Source organism: Heptranchias perlo, chromosome 40, assembly GCF_035084215.1.
Source record: "Heptranchias perlo isolate sHepPer1 chromosome 40, sHepPer1.hap1, whole genome shotgun sequence".
Taxonomy (NCBI): Eukaryota; Metazoa; Chordata; class Chondrichthyes; order Hexanchiformes; family Hexanchidae; genus Heptranchias; species Heptranchias perlo.
In genome coordinates this window covers 9,227,023-9,243,001 of record NC_090364.1, presented here as the reverse complement: position 1 = coordinate 9,243,001, position 15,979 = coordinate 9,227,023, and the positions used below count along the sequence as shown (strand labels likewise).

At 45.7% G+C, this 15,979-nt stretch overlaps 1 protein-coding gene across 2 annotated transcripts in view; it reads left to right on the top strand.

Moving 5' to 3' along the window:
* The first annotated feature begins 7,104 nt into the window (after positions 1–7,104).
* Positions 7,105–15,979, top strand: part of pla2g6 (phospholipase A2, group VI (cytosolic, calcium-independent)) — a 123,371-nt gene continuing 114,496 nt past the window's right edge. For both annotated transcript variants that reach the window (XM_067974560.1, XM_067974557.1), the window contains exons 1-2: positions 7,105–7,366; positions 15,565–15,651. In XM_067974560.1, coding sequence (XP_067830661.1) covers positions 15,634–15,651 — 18 coding nt within the window. In that variant the 5' untranslated portion in view covers positions 7,105–7,366; positions 15,565–15,633. The remainder of the gene's footprint in view (positions 7,367–15,564; positions 15,652–15,979) is intronic.

The following is a 15,979-nucleotide window of genomic DNA, read 5'->3' as shown; positions in this document are numbered from 1 at the left end:
TAATAAAGATCTTATATAGATTGTCACTTCATGGTTTTCTCTTGTTTTTGTGGCTGGAGAATTAATTTGGTGAGAGCTAAGGTGTCGATGCTTTTTATCTATCTTTGCTCCACTTTTCTTCAGCGTGTCCGCCAGCACCGCGCTGGGGGACACCAGATGGCGGGCCACCCACGTCTGCCCGGAGTCTAGTCGACCATTGGTTGAGCCAGTGCCCCCCACATGCACACTTTCCAGCGGGGAAACTGGCCCTCTCATTCTAATCTTTAAAAAAAAAATGCAAGCTGCTCCCTGCCTGATGGGACGAGGCACTGTTTCTGTTTCAGTTTCTACCTCTTGTGATGACTCACATGTCTCTAGTCCCCTCCCATTCTTGGCAGGCACACTGAAGACACTATTGTGTTTGGGATTGGCTTCATGGAACAGCCTAGAAGCTGGTATTTAGGGTCACACTGCCATTCTGGAGGTGCCTGAGCAGGGGAAAGGTTAGTAATGACCTGGGTATGGTGTCTGTAATCTGCTGGAATGAATTTTTTCCCTGTTCGAATGCCTCCAGATTGTATAATAGGGACAGGAGGAGGCCATTCAGCCCCTTGAGTGTGTTCCACCATTCAATTAGATCTGATTTATATCCTGACTCCACTTACCCGCCTTGGTTCTGTAACCCTTAATACCCTTACCTAATAAAAAAAATCTATCAATCTCAGTTTTGAAATTTTCAATTGACCCCCAGCCTCATCAGCTTTTAGGGAGAGAGAGGTCCAGATTTCCACTACCCTTTAGGTGAAGAAGTGCTTCCTGACATCACCCCTGAACGGCCTGACTCTAATTTTAAAGGTTATGTCCCCTTGTTCTGGACTCTCCCATCAGAGGAAATAGTTTCTCTCTACCCTATCTGGCCCTTTAGGGGTATGTACAGGTCTTGTACCAAATACTTCATTGAACACCTCCCACTGTTTGTCTGTAGTTTTACCTGTTAAGTTTCGCCCAGTTTAGGTGGTCAATTTCTGTCTCATACCTTCAGAGTCAGCTTTACCTAAATTTAACACCTTTGGCTTATGACTCATCTTTCTCCCTGTCTCATCTTTCTTAAACCTAATAATATAAAATTCAATCATGTTGTCGTCACCGTTTTCTAGATGTTAGATTATTTTACTCTGGCTCATTACCCATCACTAAATAGAGTATGGCCTGTCCTCTTGGTTCAGAAACATATTGTTCCAGAAAACTGTCTCGAACACACTCGAGCAATTCAATGCCTTTGGGACTCTTGCAGTTCTGCTTCTCCCAGACATGTCTCCCATTATAACTGCGCTGCTTTTACAACAAGCTTCTCTGAGCTCAGTATTTATGTATCCTGCTACTACTTCGCTGCTATCAGGAGGCCTGCAGCCCACTCCTACCAATGTATTGCATCTTTTTCTATGCCTCAATTCATAGTATCATATCATATATAGTAGTTACAGCACAGGAGACGACCATTCGGCCCATCGTGCCTGTGCCGGCTCTTCGATAAAAGCTATCCAGTTAGTCCCATTCACCAACTCCTTCCTCATAGTCCAAAGTATCACATCATAGTAGGTACAATTCTACCCAGAAAGTTTCGACTGCCTGCTCACCCTTACTGATATCCCCTCTTTCTAATCGTTTCCAATCGTCTCTGACATAGAAAATAGGAGCAAGAGTAGGCCATTTGGCCCTTCGGGCCTACTCCACCATTCAAAATGATCATGGCTGATCGTCTAACTCAGTACCCTGTTCCTGCTTTTTCCCCATATCCCTTGATCCCTTTAGCATTAAGAAATATATCTATCTCCTTCTTGAATACATCTAATGACTTGGCCTCCACTGCCTTCTGTGGTAGAGAATTCCACAGGTTCACCACCCTCTGAAGAAATTTTCCCTTATCTCTGTTCTAAATGGCATACCCCGTATCCTGAAACTGTGACCCCTGTTTCTGGACTCCCCCAACCATCGGGAACATCCTCCCTGCATCTAGTCTGTCCAGTCCTGTTAGAATTTTATATATCTTGTTTTCCAGGTGTATCCATTGAGCCAATCAAGGCAATCAGAATGGATGCCAAGTGTGAGAAGAAAATCAAAATGGTGGTTTGCATGATAACAAAACAGCCCTTCCTCCTACAAGGAAGAAACTAGTTACTCCTGTTTTGGTGGGGGGGAAACAGAGACTACTTTTCCTTTTCTTTCCTTCCGCCCCCCCCCCCCCCAGCCATATGCTGTTGTCTAACTTTAAAGAGTAAATCTCATCAATGGCGCAGTCCCCTCCACAATTAGTAATGACAAGCTCTCTCACAGTGAGTCCTCCTAACTAGTTTTGCTTGGTTAGATGATCAATATTCACTATTTGAAGATTACTTAAAATTGGCAGGAGTAGGCAGGTTTTTTTTTAAAAAAAGTTAATGGTAATTGTTTGAGTGTTTGATTTTAAAGGATTTTTCTGATATCGAGACTTTCTTTAAAAGATGTCTGGCAATGAACCGAAGCCTCTTTTAAAGCATGAAAACAGTGCAAGTAAAAGAGCACATGACAATGTGACATTGTCCTGCACTGGTGGCACTCGATGGATTCCTGCTTTTGTTGGTTCCATTCCGCTGGCCAAAAAAAATACATAGAAGCAACAGGGTGCAGGAAGTGGGAATGATGAGATCTCAGTCCAACGTAGATTGGTTTTCCGAGAGAGAGAGAGAGAGAGACCCCCCCACTAATGAACGGCTGTTTGTATTAACAATCGCTGCCTCTAATAGACTGTTATTGTTTACAGGGGCTGTTTGTTGCAAAGTTGTCAGACCCTCCAACCCTAGAAGAATTTGTGGGTCAAGAATCGGTCAGGGGGCAAGAGCACGTGGGGGTGAGGGGGAATATTAGTCAGGAGGCTGCTTTATACCCTGGAAGATTTTGGGATGTCGCAAATCCTTTATTCTTTTCATGCCAAAGTAACCAAGTGAAGTAATGAGAGTGCCTACATATTTTTAAAAATATGTTTCAGAAGTAAAGGTGAGTTGGACAGTCTGTGTTTTCATTCATGAGGAAAAAACGTGGAAGTTACTTGTGGTCTGGAGAACAGGGCTTTTGTTCATGGTACTCCTCCCGCCACCCCCCCCCTCCCCCCTCCCCATCTCTAGTCAGACGACTATAGAAGGATAATTAGATCCAGATCACCAATTTTGCTGCCTCAGGAAAACCCATCGTGCCCAATCTCTGCCTTCTTCCTCTCTCCCAGAGCAACTCCCATTTCGATGGGAACTGGCACCTTGTATTCTACTGCTGTGCCCTCCGGTTTAGAGGGCTTCCTGGCTTCAGACAACCACAGATCTTCTCCCAGGCTAGTCAGAATAGCCAGGACAAATTGGTTGGAGGAGGGGGGGGGAAAAAAACGGATGGAGTTGCTCTGACATATTTTGGAGCCCCTCCCTGTGACCAATATTACCAGAAGAGCAGAGACCTGGAATGGGTTTGTGTGAGGTGTGAAACTCAACATTACTAAGTAAATGCATATTTTCTAGTTTTCAGACAACATTGCAGAGAGTATTGTGAACAGAAAATAATACCCCTGGACTTCCACAAGATACTTAAAGGTAAGGAAAGCCCATCTTAATTCACCCATTCAGAACAATGCCACACCCTCTCTCCCCTCCAATTACTGCACCTAATTGTTGCTTGAATAGTTCCGAAGTTTTTGTTTCAATTACTGTATCTGAGTCCATTCCGACTGTCGATCACTGTGTGTGCAAAAGAATCTCCTGATATCAAACCTAAAATGAAATCGTCCTGGTGGACAACTTGGAGGGGAACACGCAGGTGGTGTTTTTCCCCACGTGCCTGCTGCCATTGTTCTACACCCACAGTTTAATTTGAAGTAGTATTCTGGATTAACCTTTTCCATACCATTTACTATCTTCCGAAATGAGGAGGAATTTCTTCACTCAGAGGGTTGTGAATCTTTGGAATTCTCTACCCCAGAGGGCTGTGGATGCTCAGTCATTGAGTATGTTCAGGGCTGAAATCGATGGACATTTGGACACTAAGGGGAATCGAGGGATATGGGGATCGGGCGGGAAAGTGGAGTTAAGGTAGATCATCAGCCATGATCCTATTGAATGGCGGAGCAGGCTCGAGGGGCCGAATGGCCTACTCCTGCTCCTATTTCATATGTTCTTCTCTACTTCTATGAGATCACCTCTCGGATGCCTCTTTTTCCAGCCTGATAAACCCGAGTCTCTCCAGTCTTAGCTCATAATTCGGACCCCTGACACTAGGGATCATCCTCATTGCTCTCCTTTGCACCGCCTCCAGCAGTTGGATACCTTGCTTGTTTTTTCAGTACTGGACGCAGTTCTCAAGGTGTGATCTGACCAGAGCACTGTACCATTTGGTCACATCTACCTCTGACTTGTATTCTACTGTTCTATCTGTGTAGTTCAACATCCTGATGGCTTTGTTGGTTTGCTGCTCTGCATTAGTGCATCCCTGGTGGACATGCTACTGAGCAATGAGTCAGCCAACTCCTAGGTCTCTTGTAACTTCTTTCACGGGTATTTGCAGGGCCGTGGGGAATGGGACTAATCGGATAGCTCTTTCAAAGAGCCAACACAGGCATGGTGAACCGAATGGCCGCCTCCTGTGCTGTATGATTCTATGGTTTGAACACCATTTCTGATGTATGTATGTTGCCTTTCTTTCCTTCCTAGGTGCAGCACTTTGCACTTGTCTGCTTTGAATTCCATCTGCCATTGTTCAACCCACTCACATTTTGTTTAGTGCGTTCTATAACTGCCTCCTTTGATTCCCCTGTTTGGTGTCCTCTGCCAATTTGACCAAATTAGCGTTGAGTTTCTGAAGTTAAAGGGGTCATTTTAGCCTAATCCCTCCGGCGGGGAACTGACAGGATCTCATCGGCCACCCTTTTTATATCGTGCCCGATTCTACTTTCTATTGAAGTCAGGTTAGGGTTAGATTAAAATTACTCCCCAACTCATTGATGTAAATTAGAAGCTGTGGTGCTCCCAACATTGCTATCCAAGATTCCGACCATATATCCTCTCCATCACAAAGACCGCCTACTTCCACCTCCATAACATCGCCCGTCTCCGCCCCTGCCTCAGCTCATCTGCTGAAACCCTCATCTATGCTTTTGTTACCTCCAGACTCGGCTATTCCAGTGCTTTCCTGGCCGGCCTCCCATCTAACACCTTCCATAAACTCGAGCTCATCCAAAACTCGCACCAAGTCCCGTTCACCCATCACCCCTGTGCTCGCTGACCTACATTGGCTCCAGGTCCACCAACGTCTCAATATTAAAATTCTCATCCATGTGTTCAAATCCCTCCCTATCTCTGTAACCTCCTCTAACCCTCCAAGAACTCTGTGTTCCTCCAACTCTAGCCTGTTGTCCATCCTCCCCACTTCCTTCACCTCACCATGGCGGCCATGCCTTCAACCATCTGGGCCCTAAGCTCTGGATTTCCCTCCCTAAACCCCTCTACCTATCTCTCCTCCTTTAAAGATGCTCCATAAAACCTACCTCTTTGACAAAGCTTTTGGTCTTCCATCATAATATCTCCTCTGGCTGATTATTCTCCAGTGAAGCGCCTTGGGACGTTTTACTGCATTAAAGGCGCTATATAAATGCAAGTTGTTGTGGTTATATACCAAAATTGTATTAAAATAAACTCTGCCCATTAAGCTCCTAACAACCACTCCCAGGGATGAAATAGTTTCTCAGGCAATTCACGGTATAGTCATGCTCTTTAAGAACGAACTTGCATTTGTCTAGCAACTTTCACATCCTCAGGATGTCCCAAAGCACTTCACAGCAAAATGAATTAATTTTTCAAGTTAGTGGGCAAATATAACAGCAAATTGGGTACAGGACAATCTCTCAAACAGCAATGAGATAAATGACCAGTTGATCTGTTTTTGTGTGGTGTTGGCCGAGGGATAAATGTTACCCAGAATACCAGGAGCTCTTTTTGGAATGGCACTGTGGGATCTTTTAGGTCCACCCCAACAGGAAGACATCTCATCTGACAGTGTGGCACTCCCTCACTACTGCACAGGAGTCTCAGCCTGGATTATGTGCTCAAGTGCCTGGATGTAGGTCTTGAACCCATGACCTTCTGCCTTACAGGGAAGCATGCTACCCACTGAGCCAAGATGGCACTTAGAACTGGAGCGCCCATGTGAAGTGATTGCCCTGACGTTGCAGTTCATCGAATTGTACAGCACAGAAGGCGGCCATTCGGCCCATTGTGCCGGCTCCTTGAAAGGCCTATCCAATTAGCCCCACTCCTCTGCTCTTTCTCCGTAGCTAGCACAGGCACGATGGGCCGAATGGCCTCCTTTCTGTGCTGTATCATTCTATGATAGCCATTGGCGGCCGTGCCTTCAGCTGCCTGGGCCCACGTCTCTGGAATTCCCTCCCTAAACCCCTCTACCCCTCTCTCCTCCTTACAAACCTACTTCTTTGACCAAGCTTTTGATCACCAGTATCTCCTTACGTGGCTTGGTGTCAAGTTTTGTTTGATAACCCTCCTCTGAAGCGCACTGGAACGTTAAAGGCGTAATAAGAGCTCCTTCGAAGATCCGGCACAGGCACGATGGGCCGAATGGCCACCTCCTGTGCTGTACAATGATATGAATGCAAGTAATTGCAAATTTTGTCCTTTTCAAGCACTGTATTTATCCAATTCCCTTCTGAAAGTTAGTGTTGAATCTGTTTCCACCGCCCTGTCAGGTGGTGCATTCAGGATCGTAACAACGTAGGAATTGTGTAAGTGCAAAGTCGGGACCAGAGCTAAGAGGAGGTTCATTCCGCTTTTGCTTCAGTGTCAGTTAAGCTCCACACAGCTCGTTTATATTCCGTGTTTAGCCTCAGTGCGAAAGCAAAACAGCTTCTCACCAAAGTTATCCTTGTCATGTGAATGAACTATTAATGACCCTCGCTATTTTTTTTTTAATAAGAGCATTCTTTGAACTGCTTGGTCAATTTGTGACCAGCACAATTGCGTTCCCATAAATTCCATCAGGCCTCTCTGAGCTTTGGAATGTTAAAGGCGAACGGGGCCGACCTTTGACCGTTCACAAAAGGCGCTGAAAGGACCCACAGCAACTTTGTCCATCTGACCAGTGCGAGCACGGTGGAGGAATCAGCACCTGACTCCCTGCGATTCCCCAACTCGTTACCGGCAGATTGTTTCCGGAATTCAACGCTTGAGGAGCTGACAGCTGCAACTTTACTTGGCACCAGGAGCAGAAATGAGGCGTGTGCGGTGACCATCCTGCCCCTCCCCCACACCCTGTCCTCCCCACCTCACTCGTGAGCAGGATCGATGGAGACGGTGTACTGGGGGTAGGTAGGGGTGGAGTGGGTTGGGGAAGTATATCTCGGACTTTATTTGTCTCAAATTTTAAAAATTGTGGAAATCTTGAAGTGAAAACAGAAAACGCTTGAAATACACAGCAGGTCCATTAATATCCCCCCATACAGAGGCTAAGGTTTATTTTCCTTCCCCCCCCCCCTAGAATGTACCATTATATCGAATTTACAGCACAGAAACAGGCCATTCGGCCCAACTGCTCCATGCCGGTGTTTATGCTCCCTACGAGCCTCCCTCCCACTCTACTTGATCTAACCCCATCAACATATCCTTCCATTCCTTTCTCCCTCATGTACTTATCTAGCTTCCCCTTAAAACCATCTCTTTCTACATGAATCCTCTTCATTAGCAAGATGGGAGGAAGGGAGAGGGGAGGGGGATGTCACTACACCTGACCCATCTCACCAAGAAAGGTCTCTGAGCAGGGCCTACACCTGAAGTGCTAACCTGCCTTTTCTCTTTTCGGGTGCTGACAGACCTGCTTTGTATTTTGTGCTACTTTTCTCACTTTTATCTAATCTCCTTCCCACCTAGCGTGTTCCACACGGACAGAAAGGCAGCGTAGTCTGGCCTGCGGGTGCTCTTGATACTGATCCTTTGGTGATCTACCCTGGGAGATAGGTTAAGAGGCCTAAAACTTGCCCCCCATTCTCCCCCCCCCCCCCCCCCCTTAGGCTGCCTGACCCTTATAGCTCACCACTCCAACCTCAGGAGACCAGATACTGTAGGTCTGAGGTGTAGGCCAATTTGCAGGAGAGTTGGGCCTGCTCTAGAGTTCCCTCCTTCAACCTCTCCACCTCTCTCTCCTCCTTTAAGACACTCCTTAAAACCTACCTCTCTGACCAAGCTTTTGGTCACCTATACTCTCTGGAGTTTAGAAGAATGAGAGGTGATCTCATTGAAACATACAAGATTATGAGGGAGTTTGACAGTGTTGGATGCTGAGATTGTTTCCCCTGGCTGGAGAGTCTAGAACTAGGGGGCATAATCGCAGGATAAGGGGTCGGCCATTCAAGACTGAGATGAGGAGGAATTTCTTCCTGCAGAGGGTTGTGAATCTTTGGAATTCTGTACCCCAGAGGGCTGTGGATGCTCAGTCATTGAGTATATTCAAGGCTGAGATCGATAGATTTTTGGACTCTAGGGGAATCAAGGGATATGGGGATCGGGCGGGAAAGTGGAGTTGAGGTCGAAGATCAGCCATGATCTGATTGAATGGCGGAGCAGGCTCGAGGGGTCGTATGGCCTACTCCTGCTCCTATTTCTTATGTTCTGTCCTAATATCTCCTTTATATGGTTCGGTGTCAAATTTTGTTTGATAATGGCTCCTGTGAAGCGCCTAGGGGACGTTAAAGGCGCTATATGAATGCAAATTGTTGCTTTAATCCCCCGGAAGCACTGGGTCATCACAAACCCATCATTTATTTCTTCTGGTTTGATACAAAATACACCAGGAAACTAAGCGGTAAGTGTGCGTCTATATTTAACAGACATGGGTTACCGTTTGTTCATGAGGGGGAGTAGCAAGGGCTGAATGGGGCTCTGTATTGGAGGGGCAGATCGGCCTGAAGCTGGGGCAGATCAGTGTTAGAGTTTGCCACATTACATCCTGTGTGAAAAATCTTAAAATAACAGGTTGCAAACATAAACCAGGCAGAGCGAGGATTAGGTTACTGGCCCATAATTCAACAAGGGGGCCCCGATGGAGGCCAGAGACCGTCAGACTGAAGTTCAGGCAGCATTTGAACACGAGGAGGGACCCTGAGCTTAAATTAAATTAAGAGCCTTAAACGCTCTAACAGTCATTAGTTTCAGGTTTTAAAGTTATTCCCCTCTCTCCCCCCACCCACTATTCTCTCTTGAGGATGTTGACTCCTTGCTGGAGTACAGTACCGGCTTCTCACCACATCAGCCAAACCTCATGCACGAGAGTGAGTGAGTGTCGGTCGCCTATTTGGCCATGGGAGGCATCGCAGCCCATTCCGCTCACTCAGTATAGTGGTTTAGAAAAAGGAGAGTTATCGTGTTCACAATACACCCCCAAGTTAAAAGGACAATTTGGTTTAATCGCTGCCCAGACAACAGTCAAGTGAAAATGGAAGCAGTGTATGGAAAAATGTTTTTATTGGTACAGTATACAAAATAAATGCATTGTGGTACATTAATTTTACAAAGCAATAAATACATGGATTTTTAAGAGACATGGTCATATAATATATAAAAAAGTACATCTTTAATATCTACAAACAAGTTTTATAGGAAAGGAAAAAAAAATGAAATAATTTATGCAATAAATAATAAAATCAGTTCTCAGAGCAGCTCTCCCGAAATCACCAGAGCCCACAACTTGTTCTTACCACCACTGTATCCATGGGAGTCCTCAAAGATACCTCTCCAGGTCTACACCAGCCAAAGAACCCAACTCCCACCATACGAGGAAGGTGTGTTAGTCTCATGGTTAAAATACATTTTGTACGCCACCTCTGTGTATAAATACCATGTGCCTTTTAAAAAATATATATTTATATAATATGTGTATACGGAGGATGCGTCAAGATTATTGCTTTGCAATTGCTCACACTGTATTTAAAAAGTTTTACCCCCTCCCAATTAAAAGGACACTTTTATTCCCCCCCCCATACGTTCTTGATTAGTGCCATTTTCTCTGCTTTGTGATCACCCAAACCCCATTTCAGCCGTGCTGTTGGCAGGCTTGGTGGGAAGGGAAGAGGGTGGGAGGAGTGGGGAGACGGGAAGGGAAGGGGGTGGGGTGGGAGGAGGACTGGGGAGTGGGAGGAGGAGGAGTGGGGAGTGGGAGGAGGAGGAGGAGTGGGAGGAGGAGGAGGAGTGGGAGGAGGAGGAGGAGTGGGAGGAGGAGGAGTGGGGAGTGGGAGGAGGAGGAGTGGGGAGGGGAGGAGGAGGAGGAGTGGGAGGAGGAGGAGTGGGGAGTGGGAGGAGGAGGAGTGGGAGGAGAGAGAGGGGGAGCTGGAGGAGGAGGTGTTAGGCACAAAGCATAGACGACGCTCATCTTCCCAAAGACAAGATCAGGTAGCAGCTCGAGCTGAACCGCTCACTGTCGCCTCCTGGTGACCGGTTACAGAACATTAATGGTAAGCCAGTCTTCCGTTTCCTCACCGCCCCCCCATCCCCTCTCATACTTGTAGACAGAGAATGCAGTTACAGGGATGTGAACAAGGGGCAAAAAATCTTCCCAGTTGAGCTTTCAAACTGGCCAAAATCCTGGGCTAAGTTACTGGGTTGGTGTTAACCAGTTAAATCACTGGTTCGTTGCACATTCCTGATTTTATACACATAAGCAACTGAACGAGAGTCCTATGAAGATACCATTGTTCTAATCGTTTGTTGTGCAATCTGGAAACTGGAACACCTAGCGAATATATAATCCCTAAAGCCCGATTTAAAATGCACATCTACTGGAGGTTAGAGCGGAGGAAACAGAGTTGTCTTGACTGAATGCAACGTTTCTCATCTTTACAGCATAGTTTGCAGGCATGTATCTGGACGCCCCTGCTGTCAGATCGAGGTGTGCAGGTGTGTTTGTAATGTGTACCACAGTTGTACAAAATAAGTACATGGACGTTACTGCAGACCGCACATCTCACCACATTTTATAGGAAGTGGGACAGATTTTAAAATAAACCAGGCCTAGTGTTCCACTGATAGAACTTGCTCAGCAAAGCGGTAAAATTTGGGTTTTGTACTGACGGTTTCTCCTCATATAGAGTTTCCCGTTTCCGGTGGGCTTCGAGGGGACTGTCAAATGGATTATAGACCCCCTCCACAGATAAGAGAAAAAAAAAATCTGAGGATAGGTCAATCTGAAGTGGCATCTGTGGAGGTCTGAGAGCAGGTTGTAGGCCTATGCTGTTGCCTAGGGAACAGTCTGGCCTGCATGTGGAGAGACAAGTCATTAAGATAAAGAAAGAAAGTGAAATTTGCCACTTATTTACAAATGTCATCTAATAGGGGAGGCCCTCCATTCCAGGGGCATTTCCACACGGTCCATATGCCAAGGGCCTCTCGGTAGCAAAGTAACAGTAGGCCGAATTGTGAAAGCGGTTACTTGGATTAATTGCTACTTCACTGGGGAGGTTATTAACCCTACAAGTGCGGGGCACAGTCTCTGTTGCGCTAACCCACATGCACTCCCCTCTAATTCAGCAGCAGGAGAGTTAATAAATTGAGGGGAGTGAACCGTCTGTGGTCTGCGAAGCAGCAAGGATATGGCTGTGTGATCACCTCTGTACCTGTGGCAGCCTCACCCTTTTGAACTAAAGGACTGAGAGATTACCCAACTGAGTGTGTGTGCGGGAAGGGAGGGAGGTGCTATTAATTTTAACCCCAACCAGTCAAATGGTGTAAATAAGAAGCAGTCCTTAATTGGACGAGTTGTGAACTATTCGAAGGATGACAGGAAGCAGCCCCGACAATAAACAGGTCTCCTTTCAAAAATGCACCACACCTCTTGGTACCTTTCCATCTCCTCCCTCCGATCCCTCCACACACACACCCCATCGCATAGTTCAAGTTGCTGCAATTTCTTAAAAGATGCCCTGCCCTGATTAGAATGCTTATCTTCCAAGTGAATAGGAAACACGGTAACAATGCTGTTGACCTTGTAAACTGCAGGCGGGAGGCCAATGAACCAAAGAGGCCAGTGGGGAGAGGAGATCCCCCTCTCGGTGCTCCCATGGCTTTGAGCACCAACGTAACGAGGCACATTTACAATGGTGAGGGTTAGACAAGGCAGGAAAATGCTTTTAGAAAGTACAGACATACCGATCGTCAAAAAAAAAAACCCAAAGTAACGCCAGCAACATCTACAAAAATAACATTTGCACAATTAGCGGTGAACGATTTGCACATTTGACGGACGCTGTCCAAGAGGGACATTTAACACAGACTGCACCATTACAGAACCATTTGGAAAAAGGGAGTGGTGAAAGAGAAAATAAAAAGGCCGGACTTAATGTTTGACAGCTTTTGCAGAAAGGACAACTAATTATGGTGGGAATCTGTTACCGAACAGCAAACAATAGCGGATCTCCATTTTTTGTTGTTCATTATCTGTAAGACTAGTGAAATATCAAATTTCATCTTTTTATTCTTTGTCTTTTTACTTTCTCCTCCTTCCACCCTTTTCAAATTCGTCTGTAATTAGCATATAATAATGATTCCCCTGTGAGGAATGTTTTAAGAATCAGGATACCGTATAAATAAAGTGTAATGGGTACAGTACATGGCTGTCGATGAAGTCTGCACTCGCTCATCCCTAGTACAAGTTTGAGAGTTCGCTTAGAGGGACAGTTAAGTTTATTCATCTGAATTAACGCTCAATACTAAACATTATAAAAGTAAGGTATCTTCAATTTGATTTGTGTTTTTGCAATCATCCCCTAAGTTCCTGTGCATTGTCCTTCAAAATTACAGGCAGCCTGGGAGTGGACATTTTGTGTAGATTCCCCTGCTTTGTGGTTTCATGAATTGATAGCCAGGCTCCTCAGCTCTGTTGAGTCACTCATTCTGGTCCAAAAAAAGAAGTTTCTCATCTTGCTGTATTTCATTCTTAAAAATAAACAGCACTCCCAATTGCTGGTCCACTGTATCTCTCAACTCTTTCCCCTCCCCTCCCCCCCCTTGTTGATAGTGTAATGGAGCTTGTAGTATATCATTTACAGAGACTTATTAATACACTACATCGGGGCTGCAAGTTGTGGGAGGGGGATTGTATCTTCCACTCTGCTTTTCAGTTCTCCCTGTACAATTGGTTTCAACCTGTTCTCACTGATTAGGTATTTAAGCAAAGTATGTAGAATGCCTCAATAGCAGCCAGACAGGATGCAACAATACGAGAGCATTCTTAAACCAGTAATAGTATACTGGACATTAACTCTGTGTCCAGCTCCATATCGTCACTGGAATGGACTGTGAGGACGTCACTCAGGAGAGGAATTTTACATAAAAGTGTTTGCTTCCAGGCTGTCCCTTAGCAGGCATTTTAAAGCCTGACATTGGAGAGCTGAGGCACGTCAGTACGCGGGCATATAACGACCTTGCTGTTCCCCGGGACGTGCAGCGAGACGGATATCAACTGCTGCTGGAAGACCATCAACTCGGTGAGGGAGGCCCTTTGGTCCGCCTGAAACCTGCTGGTCTTCCGGCCGAAGGAGCTGTCCGTGACCGAGTGTTGCCGACTGGCACACTCCGAGGTCCAAGAGTACGTGCTGCGGGACGCACTGAGGCGAGGTGCGACCTACGCAAGGGCTCTACGGGGAAAGGCCGTATGGTACAGAATATATTAGAAGATATATATTCTGTATGTATTGTAATAATGGGATTGTACTGTGTACGATCTACCTTGTATTGGTTTGAACTGTATTGCTTGAAATTGTGTCTTTTTACATTGAACTATGTGTAGCTTTAAATTTTATGAAATAAAGTATATTTTGGAATAAAAAAATACCTCCCTTTATGACATTTAAATGGCATGGCAACTCAGAGGGGCACACTTCCCCTTTAATTGAAAAGGGGATGTTTGGCTTGCCATGGGTTGGAGTTGGGGGGCCTATTAAGTTTCTAGCCATTCATAAAAATTGTAATACACTGCCACATCTGGATATTTACATGAATAGTTATACTCTCAACGCTCGAGAGGTAAGCGAAGAGAACACTTGAGGACAAGCAACAAAAGTACAGGCTGATATTCCTGCTATCATCGCATCGTCCTTTCACAGCGACACGACACGACACAAGGAGGCTAGACTGCAGGGCAACGGTGGGCAGTGCAGTTTACGACCCACGATTGTGCCTGGCTGGCAACAGTCACAGTTGGGTTAAGAGGGCAACATTCCCCTAATTGTGTTGAACTCCGACCTTTTTTTTTCCTGAATTGCAGATGAGAAGGCAAATTCGTCAAGGTTACGTTGCAGATGTCCAACTGCACCAGATGGGAGCGCAAGATGTAGATGGGATTGTAACACTATCATCCTGATTCTCTGGCCTATGCTGTGGGAGCACAGCCTTGTTAAATTTGTCCTTATTATGTTTTTTATTTTCCTCCCATGCCTATTTTCTCTCCTCCCCTCTTCAGTAGGTTAGGGGTCCAGTAACCATGAGACAACGGAGGCTGCCCATGTAGTATTGATGTCTGAACGTTGACTGATCCTATTCTCACCCAAATCATGAACACGTTTACAGCAGGGGTCACATCCGCCAGCCCTACAACCCTCCGAGATCTCTGCGCTCCTCCAATTCTGGCCTCTTGCGCATCCCCGATTTTCTTCGCTCCACCATTGGCGGCCGTGCCTTCATCTGCCTAGGCCCCAAGCTCTGGAATTCCCTCCCTAAACCCCTCTGCCTCTCTCCTCCTTTGAGAAGTTCATTAAAACCTACCTCTTTGACCAAGTTTTTGGTCACCTGTCCTCACATCTCCTTATGTGGCTCGGTGTCAAATGGGCCAATTCTGTTTCAGCTTACTCAGTCTGGGGATTGAATCTAGAAGCTGCTAGCCTTGTTCTTGCCAATTGACTCCCTGTCCGCCCACTCATCGATTTCAAAATTTTTGTCCATCTTTTCAAATCCCTCCATGTCCTCTCTTCACCTGACCTCTGCAACCACCTCCAGCCCTTTGTCTCCACTCACATCCTCTGCTCTTTCAATTTTACTTACGTTCACCCCTCACCCCACTTCAGCCAATGCACCTTTGTAAGCCTTCCTAAACCTCACCTCCCCTAGCTTTTCCAACTCCAGTCTGGGTCCCACCCCTTCCCCCTTCCTCAGTCAAACACTTTAGGACGTTGTGCTACGGTGAAGATGTTGTTGTAGCTGGACCTTGTTTCAAGATGTTCTGTACGGGCTCAGTTATCAGTGGATAAACTAACTGCATGCTGGGATAGACCATGCCAAAATGGTGGTCGGGGCGCAGTTCAGCAGAGATCTGGTCAATGACAGGAAAGCTTCATGAGAACTACTGTTCAATGATGGGACTCCTTATCTTCCTCACTCTTCCCTTTCTCCTGCATTCTATAAAGCTTGGCGCCACCTGATCACTACTTTTTGATTGAAAAGAGAAAGAGAGAAAATTCGATCCACTAGGACCCTTCACTTAGTTTCTCAAAAGAAGAGCTAAAAAATCTTTTTATTTATGCAGATTGTTTCGCCAGTGACGGGATTACAAGAAAAAAATCGAGAGATTTTCACCAACACCTTCATATGGAGTATGTACGTACTGAAAACAGTTAAGTGGCTTTTTATTGCATCAGACAGTTTAAAGACAAGTTAGATTTAAGTACTTTCTGTCGAGGGTGGTGAACCTGTGCCCATGAAGACATTGAGGGCTGTTCTTATGGAAAATTTAGGGGAGAATTAGATAGACATTGGAGAGGCCATTGGTTTTTGGGACTGGCCAGAAGGACTGTGGTGTCTCTTAGCAGGCCTGTAAACTTTTCTAATTTTAAAAAAAGAGACATGCACTAGATAGTGCTTTCGCACTAAATGAAAATGATTGCAATGCAGTGACTATTATGTAGACAAACACAGAGCTGTTACGTCGTAAAACTTGTTAT